Source organism: Pelobates fuscus, chromosome 5 (genome assembly GCF_036172605.1).
Source record: "Pelobates fuscus isolate aPelFus1 chromosome 5, aPelFus1.pri, whole genome shotgun sequence".
Classification (NCBI taxonomy): domain Eukaryota; kingdom Metazoa; phylum Chordata; class Amphibia; order Anura; family Pelobatidae; genus Pelobates; species Pelobates fuscus.
In genome coordinates, this window is record NC_086321.1 from 111,775,759 (window position 1) to 111,791,849 (window position 16,091).

Below are 16,091 nucleotides of genomic sequence, written 5' to 3' on the forward strand. Positions count from 1 at the left end.
CAAAGACATACTGACACACAAACATATGACACACACACAAACATACTGACACACACACACTGACAGACATACTGACACAGACATACACTTTAAAACTTCCCCTCCAGTTTCCTACCTTTCCTGCTGGTGGCTGAAGGCATTGGGAGTTGGGGTCTAGAGCTCTTGGCCAGTCCCCCTCCAATCTGCCTACTCTTCTTTCCTGCGCGCTCCTCTCTTTGTGGGAGGAAGTGATGCGTGGCCGTCACTTCCTCCCAGCCTGCTGCCGAAAAGCAAGGGGCCCGCTCGCGCTTTTAAAGCACCTCAGCGTGTGCCGGGTCCCTGCTGACAGAAGCCCAGCGGGTGGTCCTTTGTGCATGGGCCACCCGGTGGGCCTCCTTAGTGTGCAGATTACCAGCCAGAGGGTTAGAAATAGTTGAGGCCAGCAGGGCTCATGGTGCAGCTGCCCAGTTTGCCCCGCGTTAAAGAAGGCCCTGCGTATATGAGCTATTATATTGTTTATGTTCATGAGTAGTTTATGGTATTGTGTATGATACATATGAATGTAAGCTGTGTATGGGTGCTGTTGTGGAATTGTGTGTGTGTGGATGGATATGTCAAAGTGTGTGTTTGGTAGTGTGTGGGGGCTGTTTGGGGTATTGCATGTGGGGTTGTGTGCATGTATGTGGATTGTTAGTGGTGTTTCGTTTGTGCGGATTGTGTGTATGTTTGTGTGTGGTCTGTCCGTATTATTTGTATGAGGGGAGGGTTATTCTGCATTTCTGTGTATATCTAGCAGTGTGGGTGGCTTCCCTGGGTTCCAGTGGGGACTAGTCCGGCCAGGTACATGTCAAGGACAGGAGCTGCAACAGCAACTGCGAGCTGCTCTACTACAGTGTGGATTCCTATTCACAAGTGCTGGGAGGAAGTGATCTGAGATCACTACCTCTACGTGCTGCAATGCATAAATTGAGGATTGTCCTTCACCACCTTTTCGGATTAGCAGATATCTGAAGTTTTACTGGGACTCCTGATAGGCCAGAGCCTGTTTGACTCTAGCAGCCTTGAGTGCCGTGCAAAGACACCTCGAGTGCCGTGCATGGCACTAGTGCCGTAGGTTGCCTACCCCTGTCCTAGGTCATAACTTCTAAAACAGAAGGTAGACCTATCGCAGAAGGCTTAGGACACCAAGGAATACAAAAACAAAGACTTAACACAAAAATGATGTAGTATTTATTACTTAAATAATGCACAACTGTATAATTCATAATATCACTTATATATCCAAATCACTCAGTATTTTAATTTGGTGAGAATTCATTCTCTGTCACTGCTTGTGACAAACATCCTTATCTTGAGCGCTCCAGAAGTGAATGAGTCATCAGCATGAATGTGCGTCCCTTCTCGTTTAGATTTTTTTTTTTTTTTTTTTTGCAAAACGTAGATCTAGAATACTGTCCAACTCAGCAGTAAAATCCAGACTTCCAACATTGTAGACCAAGGAATCAATTGAAGGCGAAAAAAAAAGTTTAATTGTCTCTTTTGCATAATCCAAACCTAGTTGTGTAGCATAACCTCCTATTTGGTACACATTAGTTCTTGTAAATGTAAGGCTTGGAGAAAAAAAAAAAGACATTATGCAAACTGTGTTGAAAAATATTAAAAAAAAAATTAAAAAAATTAAAAAATGTCCCGGAAAGAAAACAGTTCACAATCATAAAATGTCTGCATATTGTCACAGTAAGAATGAACTTGAATGCAAGATGTTTTTTGCTGGACGCACATAATGCCTGGAGTTTAAATGTATATGTAATGCTTTGATCTGCGGTACTTTCCACAACAAATGTAATCAAATATCCATTATAATACAGAGTTTAAAAAAGTATTTGTATATTTCATAACCAGTTTCTTGGGCAATGAAAAATGTAAAAATGATGCACTCTTGGTAGAATTAATTAGAAAATATGCAAGATGTCATTAGCTAAATAAACAAGTTTGGCATGTTAGCAAATACATAATTGTAGTTATAATTATTTAAATTAAAACTCAACTTGAGGGTTCTCTGACGTTAAATATCCACGATAAGGTAACAGTCTTTGAATGAAGTCCAGGATACAGAATTAAGAGATAGTGCTACAGTGCTTCAAGGAAAGTCTGGGGTTACCCATCATCACACAATCGTTTCTTTAGAGTTCCTTTTAAATGTGTGCAGGCCCAGCAAAGACTGCTGGTTTGATGGCAAATTGACTGATTTTGGCATCACCAGAAGAACTCTCTGATTGGTCCTACGCCATTCATTGTATAATCTACAGTGGTATCTAAAAGACACCTGCAGAAGAAAAAAAAAGTAAATCTAGTAAATGTAAGAATATTAAACAAATAGGTTAATAAATTAAATTCCTAAGCAAAAAAAAAAGTACCGATAACTTCTCTCTTTTTTTTTTGTAAAAGACTGTGGAATAGTTGAAACAACACGTTTAACTCTGAGCCATTTTTACTCGTATAACTAGAGCAGTACAGGATAAACTGCAAAGTCTGTATCTGCAGGCATGTGGTGTGATATCAGGTGTTACATTTACTCCTCTCAGTTGCAGTTTTGCCACATATTCAAATCACAGCGAGTTCAGTCATGCAATGTAAAGCAGGCACACTTTACTAGGTGTTTGCAAAATTTGCTTTTGGCAGGTTAGTGGAATTGTGCTCTATGAATCTATGCATAATAAGACTGAAAAATTAGCAGACACCTGGCCGCATACTAGAAAAAAACTGTTGTGCGAGCACAGGATGTGTTTAACTATGACTGCAAATGGGCATAAATGCATGTCTTTTGATAATATATAATAATCAACAAAACAACACCAATGTATAATATTCTTTGGTTTCTTTGGTTTACCGAGGCCTCTGATCCCTTAACTCTGACTCAAAATTTACTACCCTCTAAGTTAATTTACTGCGCTCTGAGTTGATTTACTGCGCTCTGAGTTGATATACTGCCCTCTGAGTTAACTACCCTCTGAGTTAAGACTTAAATTGCCCAACAAGAACGAGTTAATTTTGTTTGATGTTGTTTCTTCGCCAACCTTTGATCATCGTCAACCTTTGATCAGCGCTCCTTGTAAGCTCTGTCAATACTCCTGAGACGCGTGAAGAAATATGAAGATATGACAGAAATGATAACAGCTGTGCAGGTAGTTACTTTCCGTTCACTAATAAACGCAAGGTATTACCTGCACAGTGATTGTCAATTCTTGCTGGTAACAGGATCCACAGAGATTATCTTTCCTGCTGCTGTTGGCATATGTTCAGGAACTACTGCTCTCGTCTAGATTCATAAATCCCTACTTGGGGTCTTGTCTTCACTTGGGTAATCCGTTGTAGCAGGTTTAACAACTGCTGCCCACTACACTGACTCCACTATTTTCCAGAATTTTAACTCAATCTACTTAAAACACAATTATAATTAAAAAAAATTCTCTTTAAATCATAAACCTGGAAGTCTGGACATACATTTCTCCTCCTACTAGTTAGCTTTACTTTGCTAAAGGTACCTGTGCTTGTTTTGCCCTTCTATCCATAATATATATATATATATATGTATATATATATATATAATTTTTTTTTATATATATATATACTGAATTTACATATATTGTGAGCAGGGTATATATTTATGTTAAAAAATCATGACTTTGAAAAAGAAAAAAAAAAGAAAGTAAAACACTTACAAGTGTCCAAAAGAGGTAAATGGTAAAAAGTGCAACTGTAAGTGCAATAAGTCCAACAGCTTCTAGTCGGCTACTGAAGTGCAGATGATCCACAGCTCCTCGAAGGCATAGCCACCCAGAAATAGTGGCTAATGGAGTAATGAATAAGAAGCATACCATGTCTCCAAACAGAGTCCTTTTCTCATGCTGTGGGCCTGGATTTCGAAGCCACTAAAAAAAATAAACAACAAAATAGCACAGTTTGTTAGTCACTTTCTTGGTGAAAAAGGGGGGTTAACGCATAACGAACAACTCGGAAAATACATTTTTAATGTATGGGTAATCGCCATGAAAGCCAACAGAATCCATGCTGCTTCTTCCACATTTTAGCAATTTTCCATAGAATTGCTATTTATACATAACTGCCCTATTATCTTGTAACTCTAGTCACAGATTACTCATAAAACATCACATAACAAATGTATGTAATATACAGTACATAATAGCAATCATCAATGTAGAAATTGTTACTGTAGAATATTGCATATTCTATGTTTCTATTAATTATCTATGGATGTCTGGATTGACATAAGTAACAGATGGTATCAATAAGTCACAAGGTTTTCTTGTATGTGAACTCTGGAATTTGGATTGGGGGTCTTGTCCTTATATTTATTTATTTATAAAATATTTTACCAGGACAGATACATTGACATTTTTCTCTCATTTTCAAGTATGTCCTGAGTCCACAAAACATTGCATTAATACAATAGGGTACAAAAAAAAATACAAAAACAATATTAATACACAATATATACAAAATTTAACATTGAACAGGTAGGAAATATATAATCAACCATGACATGTGCATTCTGTTTTGAGGTATGTAGAGAGGGATCTCTTAAAGGATTTTAGGCTTAGGGAAGATTTTAAATTGTGCGGGAGGTCGTTCCACAATTGCGGTGCTCTGTAGGAGGAGGATCGGGCTGCTTTCTTTTTGTATTGAGGTAGACTCAATAAAGTGCTGGTACTGGATCGGAGGTTATAAGAGGTGGGAACAGCTGAGCAGAGCATTTTGCTCAGGTAGGGTGGGAGCTTCCCAGAAAAGCTCTTAAACACAAGGCTGGAAAGATGAAGGGTGCATCTGGATTCCAGTGACAGCCAGTTTAGTTCTTTTAGCATGTTACAATGGTGGGTCCTGTAATTACATTGTAGCACAAATCAGCAAAACGAGTTATACAATGTGTTGAGTTTATTAATGTGGGATTGCGATGCAGATGCATATACTACATCCCCATAACCAATGATTGGCATCAGCATTTGCTGTACAATCTTTTCCTTTACCGTAAGGCTTAGGCAGGATTTGTTTCTGTACAGGGCACCTAGTTTTGGATAAAGTTTAGATGCAAGTTTTTCCATGTGGAGGCCAAAAGATAGATTGGGGTCTAACAACATACCCAAGTATTTGAAAGAGCGGACTGCGGTCAGTGTGCTATTTGAATTTGTTTTGATGGATAGTTGGGAATTGTGTAATTTAGGTACTGTTTCAAAGATCATTGTGACAGTTTTGTCAGTGTTTAGGAAGAGTTAGTTTTTTTGCGATCCACTTTTCTACCTCTGTAAACTGGTCTTGGAGCACAGCCTCAATCTGCGGTAGATCGGATTTGCTTGCATAGATTACTGTGTCGTCTGCGTACATGTGTACATTTGAGGATTTGCAGACATTAGGCAGATCATTTATAAATAATGTAAATAATAGGGGACAGAGAATGGAACCTTGGGGAACACCACACATGACTGGGAGAGGGAGGGAGTCACTGTCAGAAATGGACACATATTGAGAGCGATCCGATACATACGATCGAAACCAGGTTAGCAGACAATCACCAATACCTCAGTTTTGGAGCTTGTGCAGTAGGATGTCGTGGTCTACTGTGTCAAAGGCCTTTGCAAAATCAAGGAAAATAGCTCCAGTTAGGTCTCCTTGTTCCATGCCAGTTCGGATGTCATTGCAAACTTTTAAGAGGGCAGTTGCAGTGGAGTGATTTGGGCGAAAACCCGTTTGATCAGGGGTCAGATAGTTTAATTGTTGGTAATACTCACATAGTTGCGTATGGACACATTTCTCTAAGATTTTTGACAATACTGGGAGCAATGATATTGGGTGATAGTTGGAAACCAAAGTAGTGTCACCACTTTTATGGATAGGCACTACTCTTGCAGTCTTCCAAAGTTTGGGTATGTATCCAGACCAAGGATTCGTTAATTATACTCTGACATCAGTATGGGCACATAGTAACTGAACAAAGGTACACAAGGTCTCTCTCTCTCTATCTCTCTCTCGGTTCTTCTTGCTGTACAGCTATGTAACGATGTAACTCTCCCTTCAGGAGTCCAGCAATTACCATCTACTGTTGAACATCCATGATCATGTAACATGATTGGTTGTTTTATTATGTATCAGTAACTAAGAATAATGATCATGTAACATGATTGGTTGTTTTATTATGTATCAGTAACTAAGAATAAACCTGAAGAAACCTGAAGAAACCGTAAGTCAGATTGCGTATTAGTATTTGTTTATTAATATAGTCGAATATTAATGTTGCGAGCGTTTTACCCAAGAATATATATACAAAAGACGTATATATCAATCAACTGGAAAAAGACCCAGAAGAAACAGAAATTATTACAGTTACCATGTGCCTGTATGCTTATTCAGTTCTGGTATTCATACATATATCCCCACTTTTTCATCTAGTCATACTACTACTCCCTATAACCATACTGTATCTCCCAATAATGGCAAGTACAGAAGTGAGTTGCAGATGATCAAGCCAGAACTGTAAAGTATGTGGCCCATCTGATAAGGCAGAGTGTCAGCGGCTAGGTCAGAAAACAGTTCTGGCAATGAGCGTACGGGTGGGTCCACTGGTTGGTGGCATTTCCCTGGTTTTCCAACAAACTTGGAAGAATGATACAAGACTTCAAATTTGAGATGGTCTCACCAAGTCTAGGACACTTGGGAAGTATACTCATACCATTCATGCTCTTCTTTACAAGTCTCTACTCCCTCAAATTCTAGATTTTCTCCCTGACATTGTAAAGCTCACATTTATTCTTAATTATTAAACTTCAGCCTCAAGCATTTATCCTAAGTAGAAAATAGGACAATAATTATTTGTGGAAAACAAAAAAGTGTCTTTACTGACAAATTATTTTCATCCAGACAGCCCACGAGTTCTGACATGCAATAAAGTCCCTCACAACTGGAGAAGGAATAAACACCCATAATGCAACTGTTAACCATGATCCTACCTTCCTAGCTCCTTTCAGCTATCATTGGTGATGTCTGGAATTTGGTAATAAAAAATAATTTATTATGAATATGAATCTGATAAATGGCAGTTTTATGAAAAAAAAAACAAAAAACAACCAACACATGGGTGCCCCAACCATACATGGGAATTTGGTCTGTGGAAGGTGGGCACTTTCATGAAGACTTCAGTATTGGCAATTTTCTTGCTCTGCTTCCCTTTTTTTTTCCCGAGAGGAGGAACCTTGTCTGCTCCAGAGGACTAAAAGGAAGCTTTGACATCAAAATAGGATCAAGACCCACTGAAGCACCAAAAGGAACAAAATCAATTTGAAGAGCACCCTTGGGTTGAGACCTTTTTCTAATGTTTAAGTAAGACACTGTTACAATCAGTCACTGTGGAGATAATGGTGACTAGACAAGCACCATACAAAGTAACTTGCCATGAAAGGACAGCGCCAAGAAGCATGACTTGGAGCCAAAGGATAACTTCATTCTACACTGTGTTGAATAGGAACCTTTTTGATATCTTTAGTAAGCAGACACAATTCAAGGCATCTTATCCTTTCACCACAAGAACATGGCTTCCAACAGGCTGTCCATGCAGACAGATGGGTGGAAGAGCATGCCTGAGACCTGAAAGGTGTGCCAAATAACAGAAATAGCTAAGCCAAATAACCCCTTCAATCTCTTCTGTATGGCTCTCTTGAGTGACAAACAGTTTTCCAAAGGAATCGTAATCTTCTTTCCAAAGCAGAGAGCTACTTAGGAACAGTGTCCCAAACAGTCAGCAAGCATTTGGTCAGTAAATGTCCCAAACAGTCAGCATTTGATCAGTGAGCAAACCTATGGCAAAGAACCAAGACAGTCCAGTCAATGATTTGTTCCACTCTTTTCACACTAAAGTATATGCGAACCCACTAGGGGACCACTGCCAAGCTAATGCACTCCTCTCTTAATTCCTGCACGGACAATAAATCTGCCTAAGCAGAAACAGAACAGAGGATTCTAGAAGAGGGAGGAGTGTGGCAAAAGGCTACATTATAGGTGTATTCTGATACAACTCATGGGTTCTTACCATCCAAAAAAGGAATTTTTTAAAATCCATAATCTAAAAATGTGAATTGTATTACAGTGATCCTCTGAAAGCTGTAGCTGAATAGAAGAGATGAAACCACCAGATGTCACTATTATCATTCGCTTGTGCAAGACTTACTGTTCTTTAAGCATAACACTTTTCCTGCAGGGACGTATTTATTAAAGTCTGATTATTGATTGCGCATTACCATTGTAAGAGTGTCTGCCCAATTACTGTCTTAATGTGCATTTAAAGGTGGACGTTTGTGAAATATCTCAACAATTAATAGAGGCTTTTCGCAGTAAAGGTATGCTAGAACTATTTGTAGTAATGAAAGTCTACGTATTTTGAAAGATGTTCCACAAGAAAATACAATTTAAGGAAACCTCTTTTTTTTTATTATTCCTGATAATAAATGATTGTTGTGTATCAAAGATCAAAATTTCCACTCAAAAATATAGTCCTGTTGAGTAGAAATTCACCCCCTGGTGAATATGCCATTGATCCCCCCCCCCCCCCCAGGCTTACTGCGGTAAGAAACTTTTAAGACCTAGCTAGTAGCAGAGCACTTTTAAATCTTGTATGTAAGTTAATAACTTTTTAAGTGCATCTCCTTGCTTCTTGTGTGAGGGCAACCATTTTAAGTCCCCTTTGGTCAGAAGCACCGCTCATCTGCTAAGAACATGGACAATGTGAATGTCTGATACTGTCACACAGTGCATTTTTGAGATGCTTAATGCTTGGGCATGATGTCACGATTGGTGAATGCACACTAGCCATTTGCCTACATGTTTTATGGTTCGCTAAGCAGTGCTTTTGACACAAGAGGAGTTAAAGATCTCCAAAGAGTGGGAGTAAGGCAAAATACATGTTTATTGAAATGTTTGCAATACAACAAAATAGGTAGAGTCTTTTTGCTACCTATATATACATAGAAACATAGAATGTGACGGCAGATAAGAACCATTCGGCCCATCTAGTCTGCCCAATTTTCTAAATACTTTCATTAGTCCCTGGCCTTATCTTATAGTTAGGATAGTCTTATGCCTATCCCACGCATGCTTAAACTCCTTTACTGTGTTAACCTCTACCACTTCAGCTGGAAGGCTATTCCGTGCATCCACTACCTTCTCAGTAAAGTAATACTTCCTGGTATTATTTTTAAACCTTTGTCCCTCTAATTTAAGACTGTCCTCTTGTTGTGGTAGTTTTTCTTCTTTTAAATATAGTCTCCTCCTTTACTGTGTTGATTCCCTTTCTGTATTTAAATGTTTCTATCATATCCCCCCTGTCTCGTCTTTCCTCCAAGCTATACATGTTAAGATCCTTTAACCTTTCCTGGTAAGTTTTATCCTGCAATCCATGAACTAGTTTAGTAGCCCTTCTCTGAACTCTCTCTAAGGTATCAATATCCTTCTGAAGATGCGGTCTCCAGTACTGCGTACAATACTCGTACAAAGATCTCACCAGTGTTCTGTACAATGGCATGATCACTTCCCTCTTTCTACTGCTAATGCCTCTCCCTATACAACCAAGCATTCTGCTAGCATTTCCTGCTGCTCTATTACATTGTCTGCCTACCTTTAAGTCATCAGAAATAATCACCCCTAGATCCCTTTCTTGAGATGTTAAGGTTAGGATTCTATCAAATATTCTGTACTCTGCCCTTGGGTTTTTACGTCCAAGATGCATTATCTTGCACTTATCCACATTAAATGTCAGTTGCCACAACTCTGACCATTTTTCTAGTTTACCTAAATCATTAGCCATTTGGCTTATCCCTCCTGGAACATCAAGTCTCAAGCTTTAGGGGAGAAGACCCCTTTGGGGACAAAAACTCAGTGAAATCACGTTTCCACAACTATCCCTGAGGCCCCAGTTTGACATGCAAATGAACACAGACAGGCATGATATCTTGGAGCTTCTGTACCCAAGAGGGACTTTACAAAATCCACTTTGAGATATGCAGGGGAAGACTTACAATTTGTTGGTTTAATCCCTGGATAAGTATGTATTTAGTGAATTAAAATGTTATACCAACAGAACAGTTATGACTGTTAATATGGAACAAGATCTGGAGTTAGCTGCAAAGATGTAGAAGAGATCTCAAGTATTAAAATGTAATTCTTGAGCAGAATCGTAGTAGAACATTTTATTTCTAATTATAACCATAAAGAACATCACTAAAACTTTAACAGCAAATAGAGTCATTAACATTTCCCAAATTGGAGTTATTTAATTAAGAGAAATGGAAATTAAGTGAAGGAATCCCTTAAAGCTCAGCTGCTCGATGGCACAAGACAAATGAAAAAAAAATAAAAATAATTATATATATATATACAGTATTCAGAACACAGTGTACAAAGGGCAAAACATTGAAAAATCGTTGGGATGTCATTCTGGATTTTGTGTTCTCATAACGGAGCATTCAGAACATTTTGGCTACATAGTAATTGGTAATTTATTTTCTGTAACTTATCTATAATTGCATAATACGTGACACTCTATTATAGCCCTAGAAAATATGAATATTCATAAATTTTTCTCAATTCTGACAAATATAACTGATAGAGACTTGTACATCTTAGACCAGCAAGCCGACGAATGTGGTCCAAGACACATTCAGGGTCACCTGTCTGTATGTCCTTTGGTGTTTGCAATCAGGGCCGTATTGTTCGCAGTTGAAAGCCTGCTAATCGCTGTGGTATCAGTCTATCATTATATGTGATTGTCGTACAAAAATATATGTAGGTCTTAGGAAGGGGTATTTAGCACCTTTGTTCCATGTATTATATTTGTTTGAATAATAATACATATTTCACAATAAATACAACTCGGAAATGTAATTAGCATGGTATTATGGTAGCTAATAATAATAAAAAAGATATATATATATATAGTCACACAAACACAAAATCTCTAGCATGTAGAAAGCAATGGCTAAAAATAAGAAGAATAAAGAAAATATAAAAACTGGGAACATTGTACATTCATTCTTCATGCCAAGGTTGCTTGAAAATTTAGGTGACTGTGAATCAAACATTTGTATCTCATTAGAAAAATGAAATATGAAAAAGCAGATATCTCCATCATGATCTTTGACACATAAGTTGTGAATCTGAAAGGACAGACAAGGTAAGAACGCTCATTGGCTGAAAATTAACCTCCAGACCAGTGGTTCCCCAACATTTGTACACCAGACGACCACATTCCCAAATCACATTCGAGTTGCGGACCACAACTACACATTTAACAGCTTAGTGACTACATTAATATCTGTAAATATTGACCACTGAAGGAATGTGCCTGTATTCAATAATGCAAGTGGTTATTCACTGCAGCATAACAAGGAAATGTCTGTCTGTGCTGGGCCTGCTACAATGGTAAGAAGAGCTTTACCTGTAATCCGTTCAATGCCAGAGGAGGCACTATACACCCTTCTGGCAATCAAAAGGTGAGAACCTGCTATTAAAACCAGATACAATGTGTAGTGTGTGATTAACACTAATGTACAATGTAGGGCAGTGTGTAATGACACATTGCAGTGAGCAGGGAGGGTTTCCCACTGCACCTCTGGGTTAATGGTTTTGGGGAGTGAGGGTTGCAACTAAGTTCAGTTAACACTCCAGCTGTTCAGAGTTCACTTTCCATGCCTCTCAGCCAGTCTGACATTGTAAGCAGAGAATGTGAGTACTGACGTACCAAAGGTTAGCTATTAAATCATTATGGACTGGTATTGCAGCTTCAGTGGAATGAACACCCCATGATTCTCAGTCATCCATGTGGCTGAACATCACGAGAAATGTAATAACAGTATCTGGATCCCAAAAGGTTAGCCAAATCCTGTGCTGCATAACTACCAATCTTCCCATTTTATATCCTTTTTTACTACCTTCTAACTAACCTCAGAATGTTTGCTATGTATCAGAGAGCTATACTAACTACACAACATTAACATGTTCAGTGCAAACCCCCTGATGCTGAGCAAGCAACGCTGGTAGTTGATCATTTTAGGAATAGTAACTCACTGTTGATGGGGCTGTGCTAGCAGTGGGGGCACTATACGAAGTCTACAGTAAAAACACTAACTTTTGTTGAGTGCACCTACAATAATATTCAGCCAGCCAAACTGCTATCTGAACTTCATGGGAACTGTAGTTATAGACTGGGCTTGTGGCCACTACATTACACACTAACTTTGTGTGGTTGACTGCAGCTCCCATGATAAAGAGCCAGCCATGTGAATTGTAGATGGGGATAGTCGTGGCTAATCTTTACCATCCGAGCTATTGTAAACTAAAGTTCACATTTCGCAGATACATACCTGTCTTAACTACTGCTAACACAGTCATGTAAGTTATTCCTATTAACGGGCAACTAAAATTTTCCTGCCACCAGGAAACCCTCTCTTGAGCCAACAAAGGTTGGAAATGAGGAGGAGGTATTGGAATGGGAGAGAGGAAAAGGGGGAGCATATCTACCTCCCCCCTGAAAAATTCTGCAAGCACCAATGTCATGTGACTAAGTAGTAGAGTACCGACGAAAGAACAAAATGAATACGACAAACATAGACGTATGTGTATGCATAACATCTTGTGTTACTTCACCAATGATGTACTAGAGCCACGCTTGTTTGTGATTCCTCTCTCTTAACTGGTGGCAGTCTCACTTTACCTTCTCTATGCTCAGTAGTCGGTAGTGATGGTTGGGAATTAGATTAAAGATTAAAAAATTTATATTATTGGTGCCGAAGTCGCGGACTACAAATTGGGAAACAATGCTCTATACTACTGTCCCAAACTCCTGTACTCAAACAAGGCATAATAAATACACAAATAGATTCCAAAAAAAGTGAAGGGACACTCCAAGCACGAGTAACACTTCAGCTTAATGTAGTGGTTTGGCTGCAAAGAGACTGTCCCAGCAGTCTCTTAACTGTAAACACTGCCTTTTTTCCCGAGAAAATGCAGTGTTTATATTTGTCCCTTAGGTCACCTCTATATATGTTTGTATCCCTAATGTTAGAATATAATCTTAACAAGAAACTATATCGCATACTTCAGTAAGTTATCTTTCCTTTTAACAATCACATGAATGGTATAGCATTGCATACAAAAAAGTTATTTAACTAAATCCTAGAAGTACTGTCTCTTTAAACTTAAAACAATTACCAAAGGTCGAAAGGAGATGTTCATTCACCACGTAGGCGAGAGAATGCATAACAGATTTATTGATACTTTAACATATAGTTGTAATTACTAATCTTGACTGTGAACAATTATTTTGATTTACTTCTATATAATTTCAGAAGAATTATCATGTAATTTGTAAGCTTTTAGCCAGTTTTAAAGTTGTCATCCATCACAGAAATGCTCATGTCACCACCCGCAATAGAAACAGCATATCAATACAATAAAAGTACTTTGCAATTTCATCAAATATATCGCTCTGAAATACATTGCAGGAGGAGACGTACTACGGTGTGGGTCTTTAATTTCACCCCTCATGATTATAAGACGTGGCAGGTGGAGGAACTGGCCACATAGTACAATCAGGACGATTAAACTGACTCTGATGGTGTGTATTATATTTTAATAGCATTCACTGGAGATTAATTTCATTTTTCTAGCTATGCTTTCACTCTACTTAGCCAACCTATAGTCAGGTGATCATTTGATTGGTTGAATGATTACTCCAAGGATTATAACCTCTAGCCTGTTCTAGTGGTTATGATGCCAGGAATACCCAGGTCCTGATTCTCAGTAATGGAGCAACACTTTTAGCAACATTTTGCCCTCTTCCCTGGCTCTCTGCCAGGCACCGAACCAGGGCTCATTTCAGCTATGGTGTTTCTTACTTCTGCAGAGCAAAAGACAGAAGCCAATCCAGTTGCCATTCATTGTCTGACAGCGTCAGCTGACTGCTCTCAGCCAATCAATGCCAGGCACACTGTGCATGAAAATTTGCACAGAACTAACATTAGCCAGCCCCGCACTCTTGCCTTCAGGCTGGCTTTTGGAAGCAAAGGGAAGCAAAGGGGATAAACTCTGTATGTGGAGTGTATCATAGTTAAATGCTAAACATACAGACTACAAGCACCATGACCACTTTAAATTACTGAAGTGTTCATGGTGCTTGGAGTAACCCTTTAAAGGAGAATTATTTTTAGGGATCAGTAAATCAAGTCAAAATGGAAATAACTGTTGTACCTTCACAACTTTTCTGCAAATACACAGGGCGCTTAATTTTCAAGCCCTACTGATGACAAAGATTCACAGAAAGTATGACTAAATCCTGTTCTTCATATTTTTTGACAAAGTCCTAGATTACATACATGACACTAACGTAACACTGCAAGCACCATAACCACTACAGCTTTGGTGCACATATGCTGTCCCTCTTATTGGACAATGTGTAACACGGACATTTCAGGGAAACAGCAAATGTTTACATTTTGCAGAGAACATGCCTCTAGAGGGGATTATAGACAGACACTAGAGGCACTTCCTTTATATATGTTGTTTCGTAGGAGGTCTGATTTGTGCAACAGGTGAGCTGAAAATTTGCAGACAATCTGCAAATAAGTGGTTTTGTTCACAAATTCCCAATTGTCAGCATCAACATGAATAATGATGACTACAAAGATATTTCAAGGTAATTAATACATTTTTATTTAGGGAGATGGAGGATTAAAAACAGATTTGTTTTGTAACTTGTTTTCCTTTCTAGCTACTGGACCAGCTCACTCTGCATTTGCCCTTGTGTAATCTTTTGTAGCCATAGAAACCAGAAGATGTGACAAGTGTTCTCATATTGTTCTGCAATTGTAAATTTGCACAGAGATTTCAATGATTTCCTGCAATTGTAAAAAAGTATAATGAAGAAAATAAATGATGCGAAATTATTAATAATTGAAAAAAAAAAAAAAAAACACATGCAAAATATAATTCACCCCACAGGTTAATTCACTCACAGACTACATGAAGTATGGTTATTATTTAATTTAACAACTAACTTGCCAATGATAGCTCCATAGATGAGTAACACAGCATAACTAAATAAAAAAATTAAATAAAATAGTGGTATGCAATACTTCAAAGAGCAGTAACCATAAAGTCATTTAGGAACATTATTTCTAATCAACATACAGATCCAAGTGCAAAACTACCATCAATTCTGAGCTTGAACACAAACCTCAGCCACTAGTGATATGGTGTTTCTATCATATCCGTTTAACCAGCATGAACACACCCATTCGCAACATTTGCTATTTCTATGTTGCCTTTTGATGGATCTACTCCTGTAATAGGTACACTTAGGGTTAGCCCAAGCCCCATGATCACTTCAGTGCTTTGAAGTGGTCCTGGTGCTTGCAGTCTGTATGTGCTGCATTTCAGTGTGAGTGGGCTGTAGTGGTTACGATGCTTAGCGTAACCCTTTAATTTGACTTTTTTTACCATGTTATTATTAATACCCAATACAATAAAAAAATAGCAGGGCCCTTTCAGTGTGACAGTCCTGATTTTAGGGTTCTGTGTCGCTGTCCTGATTTAGTTCCTGAAGAGGTTCTCATATGGGGAGCTCCGATAACAATTTGAGGACACCATCAGATGCACTCATGCTGTACAGTGGCCACTAGGACCATGCAGAAAGCACTTCAGCAAAGCTCTCTGCATTGTCCTGTAGGGTGGGGAACCAGGAGCCTGCCTATCACCCTGACGTGCTAGACATCAGGAAGGCACACACCCTTTAGAAGGCGGGCATGCCCATTTCCCGGATTGGTCTGCCCGTTACAGGTGTCTCTAGTGACGCAGGTTGATGCACTGGTGATGCCCCGTCCACCTATCCTGATTGCATACCTCTCAATATTGGGACGTTTGAACTAGTAATAGTGCATTACAAAAATAAATACTGTGGCTTTATGTTTTGTAATATAAATAGCTAATAAGCTTTATTACATGTTCTAGAACTACCAATGGCATAGGAGATATAGGAACCACTTTGTGATAACAATAAT

The 16,091-nt window shown here is 38.6% G+C and overlaps 1 protein-coding gene across 1 annotated transcript in view; it reads right to left on the reverse strand.

Annotated features, from left to right (window-relative positions):
- Positions 1–1,194: 1,194 nt before the first annotated feature.
- Positions 1,195–16,091, reverse strand: part of MARCHF3 (membrane associated ring-CH-type finger 3) — a 190,611-nt gene continuing 175,714 nt past the window's right edge. The window contains exons 4-5 of the mRNA XM_063454146.1: positions 3,702–3,911; positions 1,195–2,305 (exon numbers count right to left, since the gene is read on the reverse strand). Of these exons, the coding sequence (XP_063310216.1) occupies positions 2,147–2,305; positions 3,702–3,911 (369 nt within the window). The 3' untranslated portion in view covers positions 1,195–2,146. The remainder of the gene's footprint in view (positions 2,306–3,701; positions 3,912–16,091) is intronic.